General features: G+C 35.9%; 1 protein-coding gene across 1 annotated transcript in view; it reads left to right on the plus strand.

The window, feature by feature from the left end:
• The window catches only part of DCAF10 (DDB1 and CUL4 associated factor 10), a gene marked incomplete at both ends in the record, with an annotated part of 52,117 nt that overhangs the window by 23,745 nt on the left and 13,965 nt on the right, over positions 1–14,407 (plus strand). Inside the window, one exon of the mRNA XM_079706220.1 lies at positions 12,692–12,889. Within this exon, the coding sequence (XP_079562346.1) occupies positions 12,692–12,889 (198 nt within the window). The remainder of the gene's footprint in view (positions 1–12,691; positions 12,890–14,407) is intronic.

The following is a 14,407-nucleotide window of genomic DNA, read 5'->3' on the forward strand; positions in this document are numbered from 1 at the left end:
TTTCATTTATTGTGTTCTTCATCGTTGCTTGTTTCATCTTTAGTTCTTCTAGGTCCTTGTTAAATGTTTCTTGCATTTTCTCTATTCTATTTCCAAGATTTTGGATCATCTGTACTATCATTATTCTGAATTCTTTTTCATGTAGACTGCCTATTTCCTCTTCATTTGTTAGGTCTGGTGGGTTTTTATCTTGCTCCTTCATCTGCTGTGTGTTTTTCTGTCTTCTCATTTTGCTTATCTTACTGTGTTTGGGGTCTCCTTTTTGCAGGCTGCAGGTTTGTAGTTCCCGTTGTTTTTGGTGTCTGTCCCCAGTAGCTAAAGTTGGTTCAGTAGGTTGTGTAGGCTTCCTGGTGGAGGGGACTAGTGCCTGTGTTCTGGTGGATGAGGCTGGATCTTGTCTTTCTGGTGGGCAGGTCCACGTCTGGTGGTGTGTTTTGGGGGTGTCTGTGGACTTATTATGATTTTAGGCAGCCTCTCTGCTAATGGGTGGGGTTGTGTTCCTGTCTTGCTAGTTGTTTGGCATAGGGTGTCCAGCACTGTAGCTTGCTGGTCGTTGAGTGAAGCTGGGTGTTGGTGTTGAGATGGAGATCTCTGAGAGATTTTTGCCCTTTGATATTATGTGGAACTGGGAGGTCTCTTGTGGACCAGTGTCCTGATGTTGGCTCTCCCACCTCAGAGGGACAGCACTGACTCCTGGCTGCAGCACGAAGAGCCTTTCATCCACAGGGCTCAGAATAAAAGGGAGAAAAAGTTGAAAGAAAGAAAGAGAGAGGGAGGGTGGGAGGGAGGAAGGAAGAAAGAAAGAGGCTAAAAGAAAATAAAATAAAGTAAGATAAAGTTATTAAAATAAAAAATAATTATTAAGAAAAAAAATTTTTTAAGTAAAAAAAAAAAAAAAGGATGGAGAGAACCCTAGGACAAATGGTGAAAGCAAAGCTATACAGACAAAATCTCACACAGAAGCATATACATACACGCTCACAAAAAGAGGAAAAGGGGAAAAAATAATAAATCTTGCTCTCAAAGTCCACCTCCTCAATTTGGGATGATTCGTTGTCTATTCAGGTATTCCACAGATGCAGGGTACATCAAGTTGATTGTGGAGATTTAATCCACTGCTCCTGAGGCTGTTGGGAGAGATTTCCCTTTGTCTTTGTTCGCACAGCTCCTGGGGTTCAGCTTTAGATTTGGCCCCGCCTCTGTGTGTAGGTCGCTGCAGGGCGTCTGTTCTTCGCTCAGACAGGACGGGGTTAAAGGAGCCACTGATTCGGGAGCTCTGGCTCACTCAGGCCGGGGGGGAGGGAGGGGTACGGAGTGCGGGGTGAGCCTGCGGAGGCAGAGGCCGGTGTGACGTTGCAGCAGCCTGAGGCCCGCCGTGCGTTCTCCCGGGGAAGTTGTCCCTGGATCATGGGACCCTGGCAGTGGCGGGCTGCACAGGCTCCCGGAAGGGAGGTGTGGATAGTGACCTGTGCTCGCACACAGGCTTCTTGGTGGCGGCAGCAGCAGCCTTAGCGTCTCATGCCCGTCTCTGGGGTCCGCGCTGTTAGCCGCGGCTGTGGAGCTCCTTTAAGCAGCGCTCTTAATCCCCTCTCCTCGCGCACCAGGAAACAAAGAGGGAAGGAAAAGTCTCTTGCCTCTTCGGCAGGTCCAGACTTTTCTCCGGACTCCCTCCTGGCTAGCCGTGGTGCACTAACCCCCTGCAGGCTGTGTTCACGCCGCCAACCTCAGTCCTCTCCCTGTCCGACCAAAGCCCGAGCCTCAGCTCCCAGCCCCGCCCGCCCTGGTGGGTGAGCAGACGAGCCTCTCGGGCTGGTGAGTGCCGATCAGCACCGATCCTCTGTGCGGGAATCTCTCCGCTTTCCTCTCCGCACCCCTGTTGTTGTGCTCTCCTCCTCGGCTCCGAAGCTACCCCCCTCCGCCACCCGCTTCCTAGTGTGTGGAAACCTTTCCTCCTTCACAGCTCCCTCCCACTGGTGCAGGTCCCATCCCTATTCTTTTGTTTCTGTTTATTCTTTTTTCTTTTGCCCTACCCAGGTATGTGGGGAGTTTCTTGCCTTTTGGGAGGTCTGAGGTCTTATGCCAGCGTTCAGTAGGTGTTCTGTAGGAGTTGTTCCACATGTAGATGTATTTATGATGTATCTGTGGGGAGGAAGGTGATCTCCGCGTCTTACTCTTTCGCCACCTTCCCTGACTTCTCCAGACCAAAGGTTTTAATAAGGAAAGTGCAACAGTAAATATTAATAAAAAGAAAAATCCACCAAGAAGATATCATAATCATGAGGTTGTATATAACTTGAAATTAAGAAAGCAAAAACAGAATAATAATGAATTACATGCCTATAATCATATTAAGAGATTTTAATACAGTTCTGTCCAAAACTGGTAAATCAAGCAGATAAAAATTAGGTTGTAGAAGATTGTAAACACCTTGAACAGCCTTTCTACTAAAAATAGAAATGCTGGATAAATTTTTTTAAATATTTTTTTAATGTAGAGTTGAACTGATAAGAAAGAAAGGAATCCTAGGGCCAAAACTGAAGCAGGAATGCAAAGAAGTAAACACGTACTCAGCTGGCTTTCACCCTAAAGGCATCTGCCAAATGCCTGTGACTCTTGAGTTTCTGTTTTGACAGGTGTGAGGAGTACAAAGGACAGGAGAGTTAATTCTATGTCCAGTTCAAGGTGAGGAGTCTAGTAGAAAACTCTGCATAAGGCTGGGGACTCCAAAGGGCTACAATTTCAGCATAAAGGTGATCTAGAAATAAACCACCTTGTTCATCTAGACTGTGGCATTGGGTAGAGGGATGTCAGAAAATCTCTGTATTTCTAACCACAAGCCAGCCTTCATGCAGCCTTCACACTGCCATATGGTACAAAACCCTCCAGCCAGCAATTTTAAATTGGATCCAGCTTGGCAGGGCTGTCAGGTACTGCAAAAAGAAACGCAAATCTTCTCTGAAGGAGAAAACTAAGTATTATAAAGAAGTCAGTTCTTCCCAAATTAATCTATGAATTTAGTGCAGTTTTAATCAAAATCCCAACAGAATGTTTTTTTTTAAACTTGATTTAAAAGTTCATATTGAACAGCAAAGTGGCAAGAATGTCTGAGAAAATTTTGAGGAAGACTGATATTGTAGGAGTACTCACCCCTCCAGATATCAGACGTTGTCTTAGGACAGGGATAGATTAATTGACCTATGGAATGGAATAGAACTTCCAGAAACAGACCCATGCATATATGAAAATTTTATATATGACAGCAGGGGAATTATAAACCAGTGGGGGAAAATGGAAAAGAGAATTTGTTATATGTATGAAAAAAGAAAATGAAATTAGATTTCTATCTCATACCATAACTAAAAATAACTGCCAGTTAAAGACGTAATTATGAAAGCAAACCTTTTTAGAAGAAATATAGAATATTTATGTTCTAAGTACAAGAAAGGATTTTTTTTAAGACACAAAAAGTATAAACCATTGAGGACTGATAAATTCAACTGCATTAAAATTTAAAACTTCATTATAACCAAAGACATAACAGTGTGAGAAGGTAAGCTATAAGCTGGTGGGAGAAGATATTTTCAATGTACATAGCCAAAAAAAGGATTAGTATCCAGAATATATGAAACAATTACCTTAGAGCAAAATAGGCAGAGACTCGCATAAGAGAAAATAAAATGAGCAATAAATTTGGAAAGATTTTCAAGCTTACTAGTTATGGAAATGCAAATAAAAATAACAATGAAGAAATATCAAATATTGACAAGGATGCTGAGAAATAGAAAACTCTTAGACATTATTGATGGAATATAAATTGGTAAAATTATTTTGAGCAATTTAGCAATATCTGGTAAAATTGAAGATCGATTGTTTAAAAGAAATTAAAGCACATGTGAACAAGGAAATGTGTAAAGAATGTTCATTACAGCATCGTTAGTAATAGAAGTTGAAAACAAATCTCCATCAAGAGGAAGATAAGGGACTTCCCTGGCAGTCCAGTGGTTAAGACTTTGCCTTCCAAGGCAGGGGGTGCAGGTTCAATCCCTGGTCGGGAAGCTAAGATCCCACATGCCTCGTGGCCAAAAAAACAAAACATAAAACAAAAGAGGAAGATAAATGAATTGTTTACTCATACGATGGAATACTATACATCAGTTAAAATAAATGAACTAGAAGCATCAGCATCTGAGATATATCAGAAATTCAGGGTCGAGCCAGAAAAGCAAATTGTAGAATGAGCTGTACAGTGTGATACCATTTATATAAAATTCAAAAATAAAACATAAACTTGATGAAGGCATGTATTTGTTTGTTCTCTGCTGTATCCCCAGCACCTAAAACTGTGCCACATAGTGGGTGCTCATTAAATATTTACAGAATAAGTTGAATGCAAAACAAAACTGTAAATTACTTATGGATACATACTTATGAATTCATAGTATTAAAAACTTGCTAGGGGAGTGACAAACAAATTTTGGATAGTGGTTCCCTCTGGAGAGGGAGGGAGGGGAATGGGATTGGGGAGGGATATACAGGGGTCTTCAATTGTGTTTGTAATGTTCCAAAAATATCTGAAATATAACCAAATGTTAAAATTTGATAAAGCTGGGTGGTGGGTATCACAGATGTTTGTTATATTCTTCATAATTTTCTTTATGTTTCTAATATTTTACAATTTAAAAATTTCTTATCTCAAAAAGAAAAGACATGTCAAGTTGTTTGCCCCTACTCAAAATGACCTCTGACTAATTTGCTATTAGAATTTGTGTTCTTTTTCAATGTCAGTTCTCATTTGCTGCTATCAATGTGCCTGCCCTAGTACCCCACACCTACAAATTTGAATTTGCTTCTTATCTGTTTGTTAGAAAAACAGATTTTGAAGCTATTTAGAAGTACATATCACTTAAGTGTTTTGAGTAAGGATCTGAAGGGTCCTCTGGCATGAGCTTAATTGTGTATTACTTATTAATTTTTTGAGTGCTTACCATGTGCCAAACCTTTTGTGAAGCACTTTTTGATACATTATATTGTTTAATCCTCACAGTATCCCGATGTGAGACAGATATTGTACCCATTTTAAGGAATGAAGAAACTGCAACTCAGATAAAGAGATTTCCCCAGGGTCTTTTTATAGGAAGTGGTAGAGCTGGAATTCATACTCAGTTCCATTAGACCACCTCACTGTACTGTTCAGAGATTTGGACATGCATTTTCTGGTTTGGTTCTAGATAGTCATTTTCCACATACTTAGTAATGTCTTCTAGTTCATTTCTTAGTTTTGAGGTTTGCTTATATTGTAAAATAAAAATATTGATAGTTGTGGAGAGTATTTTCTGTTGCTTCATATGAAAGTAAGGGAAAAATATGTAATTTAAATTCTTAAGCCCAATATACAGCATTACTTCTCATTCATGAGGACTCTGTATGAAGGTTTAAGAGTCCATTTAATAATCAAGGTCCCCCAGTTATGAGGATAGAGGGGGAACTAAGGTTATCCTAAGAATATTTACTTAGTGATATGGCAGTTAAAAAATTAGAACCCATTTAAATATTCCAGGATCTGCTTTTCCCTCCCACTGTCTTTGTTGGTCTTTTCCTGATTGTTATATTTCAAACAATATAATGTAGGTGCAGTGCTTATCATGGGGAACATGAAATTTCTGATCTTGCAAAAGATGTAAAATTTTGCGAGGCCTTGAGAGTGATGTTAGAGAACTGGTCAAAATCATTGGCAAATGAGGATCTGATAGAGTGCGACCAGTTATCAATTAGAGAAAAGGGAACGACAGAAATGATGACATGATAGAAACTTCAAAGAATTATGTGAATATCCCACAGGACTAAGGAAAGGCCTTTAGGAAAATTGATAAAGACCTTGAATGTTATACGGAAATGGCCCTCTTTTTATTATAGTACAAAATTCAGATATGAAGTAAGGATGTCATATTCTGCTTCATAATTTCATTGGAAAGATTATGCAAAAAACCCAAACATTTAATTTATTCTTGTTCTGAGAATTTGCATATAGTTAAATAAATTTAAAAAGGCCTTTTTTGATGATTTTTAGTTGGTTTTTTTTTTTTAATATACACTTTCTTTCCCTTGTACAATGAAATGTTGGTACCTGTTTTAAGAAAAGTCAATTTCAATTGCTGTTATCCTTTACCAATCATCCTCTGATAATGAAGACCTCAGTTTATCCAGAGCTGTCATATATTGGAGTTTAATGGAGACATATGGAAAAGTTCTGTAATTCAGAAACTCATAGATTTCAGTGTGTGTGAAGGAGTGTCTCTTATTTATTATAGACCATGTAGTTAAAAATACTTTATAATTATTAACTTATTAGGTAGACTAAGTTTTAATTTGAGAGGATTGGGCCAGATCTCCAAGACTTATCTACCGCTTTACACTTTCTGTGTCTGCTTACTTTGGGATAAGAATTGTTGAGGGTGCTTTAACTGGTCTCCTAGTCTACATTCTTAATTTTCTATAATTTATCTACTCTCTTTACCAATGATTCTCCAGTACCAAAATTTTTAACAGGTAATACTTTGAGGCAAAAATGAGAAAACCAAAGTCTAAGTATTGAATTTTTCATTAAAGTAAACATTCAATTAAAAATTATTAACTTTTGTTCCATGATTATATTTTCTGCATTACTGATAGTAAAATATCCATGCAACAATAGTAATTTTTTTCAGTGGCCTTACTGACAAAAATTTTTAAACCAATCCCTCACTTTATTTTTTATGAATATAGTTTTGGAACCTAGCCAGCTCAGAGATCCTTCTCAAAGTCTTAACCAATCATGTCACTTTCTTGCTTAAAACCCTTCAGGGTGGACCACTGCGGCCTACAGCAATATAATCCCATTGGGGTTTTGAATCCATATGTGCATTATTTTCTGTACGAAATAAGATAGCTTAGTGTTTTTTTCCCTAAATTTTTCAAATATATAAAGATGTTTCTATGATGATGATCAATTTATTTTAAAAGTTTGACTTGACTTTCCAGTAGCCTTTGTTATTTTGTATTTTTTTAAATCGTATAATTCCTGTCAAGTGTGGAAGTCATTGAAATATTTTTACTTTTAAAAGCCTCATCAGTAAAGGTAAAACTATAAGGGGAAAAATGGATTTGACAATATAATAATTAAATTTTGATATGGTAAGAAAACATGTGAACCACATTTAAAGATAGAAATATATGGAAAACATATTCAACATATTGTATTTGAAAAACTGAAGGATATTAGTCATATTTTGTAACTCAATAATGAAAATAATATTGCAAGAGGAAAGTCAGCAAGGAACATGAATAGCAATTCCCCAAAGAAATATAATCTTCCAATTAATATGAAAAAAGTTCAACTTTACTAAAAGTAAGTTTCAACTTAAAACAAGATATTTTTTCCCTAGCACTTAGCACAGGTATTAAAAAATACCTCTGTGGGAAGGGTTTGGAGAAGCGGACACTCTCGTAACCGCTGGTAGAACTAGATATTGGTATGTTCTTTTGAGGACAATTTGTCTATATGTATCAAAAGCCTTACCTTTTTAAAAAATCCCTTTTTACTTAACAATACATTTTTCTGGAAATGTATTTAGAAAAATAACTAGGAATGTGATTAATATCTGGCTGTTAGCATATTCATCATAGTGTTTTGAATAGTAATAAATTGGCAGCAATCTAAACATCCAAAAATTGCAATTTAGATTAAAAAAGAGAAAAGATTATGGTTCACTCATACGGTGAACGCTATTCAGCCATTAAGAATTATTTTGTCAATAAATCTCTAATGACATGGCAAAATAGTTATGAAATAATATTAGGCTTGAAATACATGAATTAGGCTAAATATCAATTACAGTGGTTATTTTTGGTGGTGGATTTTTTTCCATTTAAAAAATATTTTCAATGGGCATGTATTTTTAATTAAGAAATAGTTATTGGGAATCACTATAGAATAATACCATGATATATTCTCTACTTGTCTCTACTTTTCCACACACAACGCTTCTAACTGCTGTTGCCTCTCAGAGTACACCATCCCCGTACACACCTTTGTACCTTTGCTTACCCCTTGGCCACTTAGGGTGTTCCTGCTCATTTTTTTTTAAGTCAGTTCAAATGACACCACCATGAAACCTGTCCTAAACATCCTCTTCTTTGCTTACTCCCCACACATTTTGTATAACTGTATTTATAATGTCTTCTCCACTAGGCAGTGAACTTCTATCTTATTCATTCATTTAATAAATATTTGTGAGTGGGACTGTGTGTGTTGGGTACTGCAGATCTAATCATGGATTATGCAGACGGGTTTCCCCTGCCTTCAAGGAGTTTATAGCCTTGTAAATTTATTCCTTACACTGTAACATTAAGTATTACCATAGAACTGTAGAGTGCTTTGGGAAATTAGAAGATCGGTAAATCTGGCCCAGGCTGGATAGAGAGAGAAGCCTTCCTGGAAGGGATGATAGCTGACTATTAAAAAGAAAGCAAGTGTTATCCAGGTCAAGAGGTAGGGAGGATGTGGTTTCAGGTAGCAGAAACAGCCTGTACAAAAGCCTGGGATTTTAAAATCGTGTTAGTTTCAGGAAGGCCATTATGGTGTTGTGGATATTGAGATTGATTTCTGAGACAAAATAATTATATATAATTCTAAATAATAATAATTCAAAATAATTATATATATATCTTAGAAGAAACTCCAGAATTCTTCTGTGAGAGATTAGGTAGTTATATATAAAAGAATATGTTAGAGAAAGCATCCTAATGTTGAATTAAGCAGAAATTAAAATGTGATAGGTAGGTTATTATTTTTTAAGTGTTTGTATAAAATATATTCTAAGGATTGAGAAATTACTGTAAAATAATTAAAAATCTGAATTATAGAGTATTTTAATTGTCTATTTTGTTTCTGTTTTTATAGAAGTATAGTTGATTTACAATGTTGTGTTATTTTCTGATATACAGCAAAGTGATTCAGTTATATATATATATTTTTTCACATTCTCTCCATTATGGTTTATTACAACATATTGAATATAGTTCCCTACTGTGTCCTACTGTGCTATACAGTAGGACCTTGTTGTTTATCTATTTTCTATATAGTAGTTTGTATCTGCTAATCCCAAACTCCTAGTTCATCCACCCCCCTTTCCCCTTTTGTAACCATAAGTTTGTTTTCTAGGGCTGTGAGTCTGTTTGTTTTATAAATAAGTTCATCTTTTAGATTCCACATATAAATGATATCATACCATATTTGTCTTTCTCTGTCTTATTTCACTTAGTATGATAATCTCTAGGTCCATCCATGTTATTATTGCAAATGGCATTATTTCATTCTTTTTTATGGCTGAGTAGTATTCCTTTGTACATATATATCACGTCTTCTTTATCTGTTCATCTGTCCATGGACATTTAGGTTGCTTCCATGTCTTAGCTATTGTAATAGTGCTGCAATGAACATTGGGGTACATGTCTTTTTTTCAATTAGAGTTTCCTGATATATTCCCAGGAGTTGGGATTGCTGGATCGTATGGCAATTCTATTTTTAGTTTTTTAAGGAACCTCCATACTGTTTTCCATAGTGGATATACCAATTTACATTCCCACCAACAGTGTAGGAGGGTTCCCTTTTCTCCACACCCTCTCCAGCATTATTTGTATACTTTTTAATGATGGCCATTTTGTAAGGTGATACCTCATCCTAGTTTTGATTTGCATTTCTCTAATAATTAGCAATGTTGAACATCTTTTCATGTGCCTATTGGCCATCTGTATGTCTTCTTTGGAGAAATGCCTATTTAGGTCTTCTGCCCATTTTTTGATTGGGTTGTTTTTTTGTTATTGAGTTATACAAGCTGTTTGTATATTTTGGAAATTAAGCCCTTGGAGGTCACATCGTTTGCAGGTATTTTCTCCCAGTCCATAGGTTGTCTTTTCATTTGGTTTATGGTTTCCTTTGCTGTGCAAAAGCTTATAAGTTTGATTAGGTCCCATTTATGTAGTTTTGCTTTTATTTCTATTGCCTTGGAAAACTCTTGACTGGTCCTAATAAAATGTTGCTAAGTGAGATTATTTGGGGAATGCTTTTGAATAGATAAAAAATGATGGTATGTTTTCTCTTTTTTTACTGAATGAAAGATTTTTTAAAGTTCTGTGGTGCTTTACAATTTTCAAAAGTTTCACACAGATGATTTCATATAATCCCATAATAACCCCATTTTTTTCCTGCCTCCTACCCCTCTCCTGCCCCTCCCTGCTTCCCTCTCCCCACTGGTAACCACTTGTTTATTCTCTATATCTGTCTGCCTTCTTTTTTGTTTTATTCACTAGTTTGTTGTATTTTTTAGATTCTACATATAAGTGGTATCATATAGTATTTGTCTTTCTCTGACTTATTTCACTTAGCATAATGCCCTCTAAGTCCATCCATGTTGCTGCAAATGGCAAAGTTTCATTCCTTTTTATGGCTGAGTAGTATTTGATTGTATATATATATATAACACATCTTCTTTATCCATTCATCTGTTGATGGACACATAAGTTGATTTCATACCATGGCAATTGTAAATAATGCTGCTATAAACATTGGAGTGCATGTATCTTTTTGAATTAGTGTTTTTGTTTTTTTCAGATATATACCCAGGAGTGGAATTGCCGGGTCATATGGTAGTTCTATTTTTAGTTTCTGAGAAACCTCTATATTGTTTTCCACAGTGCCTGTACCCATTTACATTCCCACCAGCAGTGTATGAGGGTTCCTTTTTCTCCTCATACCCACCAACATTTGATATTTGTGTTCTTTTTGATAGTAGCCATTCTGACAGGTGTGAGGTGATACCTCATTGTGGTTTTTTAATCTTTTCATGTGCCTTTTGGCCATCTGCATTTTCTCTTTGGAAAAATTAAAAATTAAAAGATGGGTTGTTAGTATTTTTTGATGTTGAGTTGTATAAGCTGTTTATATATTTTGGATATTAACCTTTTATCAGTTGTATCATTTGCAGTATCTTCTCCCATTCAGTAGGTTGTCTTTTCAAACTATTTTGTCAATAGTTTCCTTTGCTGTACAAAAGCTTTTAAGTTTTTTAAAAAAATCTTAACTTATTAATGTAGTTTACAAACTAATTTATGCATAGCCATAAAATTATTTTGAAATATATATAATCACTAAGTAACAACAGCTTCCCACCCTAAGTCATTTTTTTAAATTAAAAAAAATTTATTTTATATTGGAGTATAGTTGATTTACAGTGTTTTGTTAGCTTCAGGTGTACAGCAAAGTGATTTAGTTTTATATATATATATATGTATATATATATGTATTCTTTTTCAGAGTCTTTTCCCATGTGGTGCATGGGCTTCTTATTGAGGTGACTTCTTTTGTTGTGGAGCACAGGCTCTATAGGTGCATGGGCTTCAGTAGTTGTGGCATGTGGGCTCAGTAGTTGTGGCTCACAGGCTCTAGAGCACAGGCTCAGTAGTTGTGGTGCACGGGCTTAGTTGTTCCACGGCATGCAGGATCTTCCTGGACCAGGGCTCGAATCCATGTCCTCTGCGTTGGCAGGCAGATTCTTAACCACTGTGCCACCAGGGAAGCCCTATTTTTATTTTTTAATTTTTAAAAAATTTATTTATCTATTTATTTGGCTGCACCACACAGCTTTCAGGATCTTAGTTCCCAGACCAGGGATTGAATCTGGGCCCTCGGCAGTGAAAGCACAGAGTCCTAACCATTGGACTGCCAGGGAATTCCCTGTGGGGAGTTTTTAAAGTACTGATTCAATTTCATTGCTGGTAATTGATCTGTTCATATTTTCTACTTCTTCCTGGTTCAGTCTTGGGAAACTGTACCTTTTTAAGAATTTTTCCATTTCTTCTTGGTTGTCCTAGAAGTGAGATTATTTGGGGAATGGCTTTGAATTAATAGATTAAAAATTATGGCACTTTAGTAGCAATTTTTGTATGTAAATGTATTCTAAAGAGAAATGTACTCTAAATAGAGATGTTATTGGTAGCAGAGTAAATATTTCTCATAATTTTTTTTTTTTTTTTTTTTTTTTTTTTTTTTTTGTGGTATGCGGGCCTCTCACTGTTGTGGCCTCTCCCGTTGCGGAGCACAGGCTCCGGATGCGCAGGCTCAGCAGCCATGGCTCACGGGCCCAGCCGCTCCGCGGCATATGGGATCCTCCCAGACCGGGGCACGAACCCGTATCCCCTGCATCGGCAGGCGGACTCTCAACCACTGCGCCACCAGGGAGGCCCTTCTCATAATTTTGAACACTTTATGCTTAACATGTTTCACTTGCAATTAAGTATTCAAAATCTCCTTTGTCTCCTATTAAATTGTCTCTCACCATTTGTGTTTCCTATACAGATTCTAAAATTCGTTTTCTCTAGCACTGTTCTCTAAACACCCACCCCTATTTCTAGTTTTGAGTAAAAATCAATAATGTAAAACAGATAAAATTGCAACATGGCCCTCACTAAATCATAGTATCCTTCTCTGTGGTTATGTGAATTATACTATTTATTATATATTAGAATCACTGGGTTTATAACAGTGAGTTTGTGGTCCTTTTTTGATTTGTTTTCTTGATTCCTAATACAGAGACTGCTTCTCAGTTTTTCTTTAATAAGAGATTAAATGAACTAGTTTTTCTTTTCTGCTTTGTAGATTTCTTGATAACCGGCTGTTTGCTACCTGCTCTGATGACACTACAATAGCACTGTGGGATCTGAGAAAACTGAACAGCAAAGTATGCACTTTACATGGTCACACTAGCTGGGTGAAGAACATCGAATATGATACTAATACAAGACTCTTAGTAACGTCAGGATTTGATGGAAATGTCATTATTTGGGACACCAACAGGTTTGTGAATAGGAGATCATGCTAGGATTATGAACAACAAAAAAATGTTTTTAAGATGGTAAACAAATTCAGTGTTCTGTCTTAGCTCTCATATCTCTTTAGGAGAAAGAAACTGGCTTTGGGAAAAAACAATCAGAAAGTGATTCCATCTTTTGTTCCTTGCACTTAGTCACATATTGTGACTAAAAAACTTGGAGAAAATTATGTGGAAAGGAGACCAAGTAATATAGTTAATGATGAAAACTGGTTTATAAGATGAGTTTCCTGAATTTAAGGAAAAATATTTTTGTTATTATTTCCTTTGTGGAACTGAAATGTTTTTCACTCTTTGGTCCTTCAATTCTAAATCTGTTTTGTAATTTTTGCACTTTTTTCATGCATTAAAACAGTGGTTTCTCAGTTGGAGTGGTACTGATCCTTAGGGGAATGTTTGGAAATAATGTGTGGTGCAGTTTTAGTTGTCACTACAGGAGAAGAGAGGAGGATTTCTACTGGCATTTAGTCGGCAGGGATCAGAGTTTCTAAACATTCTGCAGTGCATGGGACAGTTTGCACAGGGGACCAGTCATCCCATCTAAAATGTCACTAATGCCTGTGTTGTGAAACACTTCAGTAGAATATCTCCTGATAGAGAATTGAAAGAATTGAAGTTTGGGAAATAATTATAATATTCCTGTTGCTAGCTTTGGTAAAATGACAATACAGTAATACACCAGGAATGTTTCTGAAATATTCTTTTTAGAGCTCATATGTAAAACTAGGGGGATATTCTTAAAGATTTCTATTTATTCATATTGTTTGAGCAAAGCATAGAGCTACTGATTATCTTTAAACTAAGACAAGCGTGCCTGTTTAAATTTAGGACTAATTATTTTTTAGTTTAGAAATAAAATTTGAATAGGAATATAAATAACTTCCAAATTAGTAGAAGGATAAAAGCTAAAAAATACAATCAATCCAATAGAGGCAGAGAAGAAGGGGGGATAATCATTTTTTTTAAAAAACAGGTAAATTAGGAAGCACAAGAATATGACAGGCAGATAATCGAATACCAACAATTAGAATAAGTATATATGGACTAATGTAACCAGTTATTAGATAGTACTAGGATTAAAAAACAGAAACAAACTCTATGTTCTTCATAAGGAGTATACCTAAAACATACAAACACAGAAAGTTTGAAAGTAAAATGATGGGAAAAAATAAAAGATAAATATAAATCAAAGAAAAATAGTTATATCTACATTAATAGCAGACAAAATAGAGTTTAAGGCATACAGCATTATTAGTGATTTTAAAAAGGTACTATATTAGAAGCTTTATTTCACTAGAACATAAAAATTCTTATATTGTGTGTACCTAATAACATAGCCTCAAACCACAAAAAGCAAAAACGGACAGATAAGAAAAAAGTGAGAATCTCCATCTCAGTGGAAAATATTAACATCATTCTCTCATTTACTAATAGATAAAATAGACCAAAAAACTATTAAGTCTATAGAAGATTTTAATATTATT

Source organism: Hyperoodon ampullatus (assembly GCF_949752795.1).
Source record: "Hyperoodon ampullatus genome assembly, chromosome: 6".
In the NCBI taxonomy this organism is placed as follows: Eukaryota; Metazoa; Chordata; class Mammalia; order Artiodactyla; family Ziphiidae; genus Hyperoodon; species Hyperoodon ampullatus.